The 6,600-nt window shown below is 42.8% G+C and overlaps 1 protein-coding gene across 1 annotated transcript in view; it reads right to left on the bottom strand.

The window, feature by feature from the left end:
- Nucleotides 1-376: 376 nt before the first annotated feature.
- Nucleotides 377-6,600, bottom strand: part of SAMD14 (sterile alpha motif domain containing 14) — an 18,041-nt gene continuing 11,817 nt past the window's right edge. Inside the window, exons 5-9 of the mRNA XM_015810414.1 lie at nt 6,253-6,327; nt 4,341-4,500; nt 2,716-2,835; nt 1,077-1,232; nt 377-532 (exon numbers count right to left, since the gene is read on the bottom strand). Coding sequence (XP_015665900.1) covers nt 377-532; nt 1,077-1,232; nt 2,716-2,835; nt 4,341-4,500; nt 6,253-6,327 — 667 coding nt within the window. The remainder of the gene's footprint in view (nt 533-1,076; nt 1,233-2,715; nt 2,836-4,340; nt 4,501-6,252; nt 6,328-6,600) is intronic.

Below are 6,600 nucleotides of genomic sequence, written 5' to 3'. Positions count from 1 at the left end.
CACCTCCACGTTGCACCACTGGCAGAAGGGAGTCTTGCTGATCCCCTGAAAGTGCAGTTGGATTGTCCTGGCATAGTAGAGGAGATACTATTTGCATCAACTTTGTCTTTTCTGTCCCTTGTGGCCAATCCAACATTAGTGATGTGCCAAGCTCCTACTGCTGGTGTCACCATTATCTAGTCCCAGAGCAAGTTCAGCTTCGCCCAATGTCCCACCCAAACCCATAACCTTTGATAGGACCATGCTTGCATCTTGCTCTCCCTTTTCCTGAATGCTGATGTCCATCCCCTTCATTCCAGAGATGCTCCATAGGAATAGGGGAAAATGAGTCTAAGCCTATGTTGGGAAATGGTAATTCCCCCCTTCTCCTCTTTGCTTAACTCTTCCTCTGTTCCTGTTCTTTCTTTTTCTGTTTTTCTTTCTGCTTCTCCATCTTTTCCTGGGCTTTCTTCTCTTTCTCGACAGCTGCATTCAGCTCCTTCAGCTTTCTTTTTAAAAGAGACCGATCATGAGAGTTGCTGACACCAAGTGCCTGTGGAAATGGAGGAAGGATATAGCTGTAAAATCAAGTCATGCAGAGGAAACTTAGTGCACGTTCTTGTGGGCCCTTAAATTACTGCGGTTTCTAATGAACAAATAATTCATACTTCAGCAGCAAAAGGATTGATTTGTAGACTGCATCTGAAATTGACAATCCTAGGCTAAATGGATAAAGAATCTGATCTGGTATATAATGCTATCTTCCTATGATTCCTTGCATTTCAAATATGACTTGGATGTTTAAATAATCCAGATCTTTTTCTAAAAGTTTATCAACTTGGAATCCATTTGGAGAAAAATGCTTGAAGCACTTGCTAATAAAAGTGCCTATATTTAAGATCTGCGCTTACATAAATATCGAACATTTTCTACTAGAGTACAACTTGTTCTATCAGTGCTAAGTTTGTACTTGTAGAACCAAAAATATGGACTAGAGGGCCTTTTTTTCCCCCAAACAGCATTTCATCTGCAATCTCCATAAACAGATCTATCTATCTTTCAAAGGCCCATTTTCAGAGAATCATCTTCGCCGTTACCTTCAGCTTGGCTCCATCAAGGAGCAGCAACTGTTGTCCATCCACATCTTGAACAGCGAATTCTGCCATGTACTGTTCCAGGTTCAAACTCTCCAGCCACTGGCCCACTTTCTGGCTGCTCCACATTGAAGCTGCACTCAGAGGCTCATCCAGAAACTTCAGGGAAGATTGTTTGTAGGGGAAGAAAGAGAAAGAAGGTGGAATCTGATGTTGTCAGTAATTCTTGTACTTTATATGTGAAGTCTAAACTTCCTGGCATCACATCTAGTCAGCCATTTTGAGGGGGCACCGTTCATAAACTTTAACTCCTTTTAAAATTATTGGGAAAATACTTATTTGCTTTCTCTATAATCACAGGGATCCACAGCAAACTACAATTATATCAAAATGATGTCAGAATACAAGTCCTACAACATCTTGATACAAATCTCTCCCTTGCATACTTATGTTCTGACATCTTTTATCATGACATGTGGTTCATCACTTGTCAATCAAAACCTTCTAGGGATGCCTTCATCTACACCATTTCAAGATGTTCTAATGGAAGAATGTGGTAGAAATTATGCTATCTTTGTTGTTGATAATGTAATCATGGCAGCTACTGTGCTGATACTATTCTTTCTTCTTCAGTAATGTATCAATATTCTATGCTTTAGATAACCCTCATTATCAACAGTTTCACATATCCAAAATCAATAAAACCCCAAACCCCAACACATGCAAAAAGGTATTTGTGTACCCACAATTATGTCTTTCTTTGATGTTATTTTTTTTTCTTTGCATGCACGAAATGATGAATGGGGTTCTGTACAAGCTTTTTCCTTCCATTTTATCATTTTTATTGAAAGTTTTAAAAAATAAAAAATGCAAACTATTGAAAAGTAAAGGCAGAAAACAGAGAAAAGAAAATAAAGATAAAAGTGCCGAAAGAAAGAATAAAAGGAAATCTAAACAAGCAGCTTCTGATTTCCTTTGCAGAAAATATAAGCTGAATTACAAAGTTATCTTTTACTCTGCAATTACAAAAGAAAGATCACTCTTTGCAGTTATCCAGGTTTTTTTTTTCTAATCATACAACTTCAAGTACATTGCTAAAGGTTATATCATTTGTGTAGTGTCCCTGTATTTGCTCCTCACTTGGTTGCAGCAGTCCTTGCTGGGTCTAGAAATAACTACATTATTACATGCAGCGTACATCCTTCATCACTGAATGATTGCAAAAGGATAAGGTCTCTTCCTTTTTTTAACATCATACAGGTTATAATCACACTAATTACATCAGTTGGATAACTCTCCCTATGGGATGCAGAGAATAACCACAGGCTATGACCCAATTTCTATAAATTCAGCTTCTCATTATTCACAGTTGTATTACCATTTTATGTTGGAATGACACCCAATTAAATCATGTAGTTTCTAATAACCCAAGTGATATTAAACATACTAGTATATTAATACTTATTCACTTGTTTCAACAGAGATAGCAACTTGAATGGCTGACTTGTGGTGGGATGAATTCAGTGCTCAAAAGCAATGCACTATAAAAATAAATGTCTAGTCCGCATGAAGCATGAAGGTTGAACAGGCAAAAGAGGAATTACAGTATTATTCTGCAGAGTTTGAAAACTAAGGGACTAACCTCATCAGATGATTGTGACAGTGTATGGTATGGATAGGAACACTTGGTCTCTGGCAGAGCCATGCTCAAGGTCTTAGGACTGCTGCTGGGAGGGGTGGAGTCATCACTTAGGGTGGATTCCTGGCAAAAAAGCAGAATTAGAGAAGCTGAGAGCAGTATCTATCTCCTTAAGCACAGAGGGTGCGGATGAGAAAATTGCCAAGAAAAGCAAACATACCTCTTAACATTTTGCACAGGTAGTCCTTGACTTACAACAGTTCATTTAGTGACCGTTCAAAATTACAACAGCATTGAAAAAATGACTTATGACCATTTTTCACACTTAATGACCATTGCAGAATCCCCATAGTTATGTGATCAAGATTCGGATGCTTGATAACTGGTTCATATTTAGAACAGTTGTATTGTCCCAAGGTCATGTGATCCCCTTTTGCAACCTTCTTACAAGCAAAAACAATGGGGAAGCCAGATTCTCTCTTAACAACCATGTTACTAACTTAACAACTGCAGAAGAAAGGACATAAAAAAGCTGGCAAAATTCACTTAATGTTTCATTTAGCAACAGAAATTTTGAGCTCAATTATGGTCATAAGTCAAGGACTACCTGTACGTCTGGGGAATTATCCAAGTCAACCCTTCAGTTTTTAATGTAAGAAAAAAAAAACTTCCCATAGGCCAAAAGCAGAGAGCTGTCTCGTCTAATCGCTTTTCTCTTAAAAAGTGATGGTTTCAAAACATTTTAAATAAAAGATCCACTTCTTCATTCCTGTTCCCATTCAGTACTGTTATTGAACAGCCTCATTGCATTAGCTCTAAGGCAGGATCCACATAAGATAAATAAAACACAGCTGCTGTGTTCATATGTCATGATGGGCCCCAAGAAATAAAATGTATCATGGCTTTATATAAAGCCTTTTTTAAAAAAAAACAAACAAAAAAAACAAATTTTATTGGTTTTTTAATTTCTTAAAGCAACATATTCAGGACACACCGTGGTGCTGGGGTAATCAAACATCCTAAAACAAAACATATACAGTATACATAGTACAATCAATACATCAAGTATTCCCTCTCTTTTTCCCTCAGATAGCATAGTATATTTAAAGGCTTTATATCAGCGGTTCTCAACCTATGGGTTGCGACCCCATTTGGAGTCGATCGACCATTTCACGGGGGTCGCCAAGCAAGGCTGTCCGCCATTTTTTTCCCCTTTTCCGGCGGGTGCCTTACCTCCCTTGGGCTGGGCCAGCTGGTGGTCGGCCTGCTCCGTCTCTGCCACTTGCCAGCTACGCCTCGGCCGGCGCAGGGGGCGGAACCACGCATGCGCGGCGTCCCGGGCAGGGAAAGTCCTCGACTTACGACCGGTTGGGTAGTCCTTGACTTACGACCGGTTTAGTCCTCAACTTACGACCGGTTTAGTCCTCGACTTATGACCGGTTGGGGGTTGCGGCATTTAAAAGGTTGAGAACCACTGCTTTATATGAAGCCCTGATTTGCACAATATGCTAAGGCAATGCCTTGGTTCCCACAACATGCTGGACTTATCCAGCCCCATTTTAGCCTAGTCTGGCAGATAGCCCCTATGAGGTTCCAGCTCTCCCCCTTAATATACATGGTTTTGAAACCTGGGAGGCAGATTTCTTGCAGCTGAAGGCCTCGTTCTTGGGGGAAGAGGTAGGAGAAGCTGTGCTCCCTGAAGAGGCTGAGCCTTTTCCACTGTCTGTGAACCAGGAAAAAGGCATGAAGGGCGATCCCGAGGAACGGCTGGAACCCTCCATCAACTCCCTGTACAAGTCAGACAGGTAACAAGGAAAAGGGCCTCAGTAAGTTTTCTATTCCTTTTTTTCCCCCCTCTGTGAGGTGAATTTTACATGCATCATTCCTTCAGTGAAGTTGTGAGCTGGCATGTGCAAAATGTACCATTCCAGAGACTGAATGTTCTGGGGAATGCCAGAAGGTTCCATGTTTCTTCCAGACCATATTGATTCAATTGTTCTGGAGCCTGTTACTGATGACTGATCTTTCTAAAAAAAAAAATGGGACTGCATCACAATCTTTTTTTTTTTCTTCTCCTCAGAAGATTTTCTTCTGAAAAACAACGAGCACACCTCCAGAATTTCTATGGTTTGGAAGAAAATCTGGAATGTTCTGTTCCTAGAATGGTAAATTTTATACATCCCTTATTGTGTGCCAGCTAAGCCATGTTGAGAAATGAACCGAGCTGGTTTCAAAAGTGGCAAAACGATGCCTTTGCCAAGATTTTGAGATTAGTAGGATGAAGCCCATCACCCTCATATTAACAAATCCGGTACTAATTTTTAGTCATTGGAGAAGACTGTATAACTGTCATACTCCAAATAAAGTACAGGCCTATTCACAGTCATCGATTGTTCTATAGTCTTTTATGTACAAATTCCAGGGGGAAAATTCTAGATGGGAAAACTGCTCTCCTAAGTGGTTGAACAAAGAAACACAGCTGTACTCTTAAAGCAGGGCTTTTCAACCAGTGGTATGGGTACCACCTGGGGTACATTAGCACCTGGCAGGTAGTACACGACCATCTTAGAAAAGTAGCGGGGGAGAGGAATGAGCTGAACTGGTGGCAGCACCACACAAGCCTGAGCGAGAGATGGCTGGAGCTGCAAGGCTGTCAGGGCTCAGCGGAAGCGCCAGGATCAGTGCCGCTTTCCAGCTGATCGGCACTTCTTCGAGGCTGTCAGGGCTCAGTGGAAGCGCCAGGATCAGCGCCAGTCTCCAGCTGGAGCTCGGTGCTGATCCTGGTGCTTCTGTTGAGCCCTGAAGAAGCACCAATCAGCTGGAAAGCAGCACTGATCCTGACGCTTCTGCTGAGCCCAGAAGAAGCGCCGATCAGCTGGAGCTCAGCGCTGATCCTGGCGCTTCTGCTGAGCCCAGAAGAAGCGCCAATCAGCTGGAATGTTGCAGCATCTCCAGGGTCTTGTGATTTACATTCAGATGCTTGGCAACTGATTCATATTTATGATGGTCACAGTGTCCCAAGGTCATGTGAAGTGACCAAAACCGGCTGCAACCACCCAGCAGACGGGGGGAATAAAAACCAAAAAAACCCCCCACCCCACCCCCGCTGCCAATCCTCAACAGAAATGCTCACAACAATGAAAACCTTGGACAGGAGGAAGAGTGCCGCTGGGTGGGCAGGCAGGTGTCTTGCTCAGCTGTGGCTTGAGGGGCACTTTTTTCAGTACCATTGTAACTTCGAACAGTTACTAAGCGAACTGTTGTAAGTCGAGGACTACCTGTACTTCATCACTTTTTTTCTTTTTTTTTTTTTTGGTCATCAAGTTTTTGACACCTTTCTGGGCGACTGGTGGTACTTGGATATTGCCATATCCTAAAAGTGGTACAATGGGCGAAAAGGTTGAAAAACCCTGTCTTAAAGAATACCTTTTTAGGAGCCATCTGTATTGTTCCCTGATAGGGATTTGGGTCTTCCAGATTATTTTCAGGGCTCTACCAGAATTTAACTGAGAAGAGCTTTGGGAAATCCTAACCATTTACCTATTGCCAACAGAGAGGCGGTTGCCTCCCTTCTCTTTTCTCCTTTTCCCAGAAGATGCTCTCCTGAGGGTGACCCTGCAAGAGAGAAGCAACACAATTACAAGCACACAGAAGTATTTGTGTAAACCCGATATCTCACAGTGGTAGGAGCAGAGGCGTAGCGTGGGGGGTGCAGGGGGGGCCGGCCGCACCGGGCGCAACATCTGGGGGGGCGCGCTCGCACTCGCAGCTCTCTGCCCCTGCCTGGCTCACTCACTCTCTCTGCAGTGCTGGCTGTGCGAATCCGATCCGAGCCGCCGGGTCGCCGCCCACTGTGGAGGGGGGGGCGCAAATTACTTGCCTTGCCCC

The sequence above is a fragment of the Protobothrops mucrosquamatus genome, unplaced genomic scaffold (assembly GCF_001527695.2).
Source record: "Protobothrops mucrosquamatus isolate PMUCROS unplaced genomic scaffold, P.Mucros_1.0 scaffold10, whole genome shotgun sequence".
Lineage (NCBI taxonomy): Eukaryota > Metazoa > Chordata > Lepidosauria > Squamata > Viperidae > Protobothrops > Protobothrops mucrosquamatus.
The sequence above is the reverse complement of the archived record's forward strand: the minus strand, read 5'-3'. Positions and strand labels throughout refer to the sequence as shown.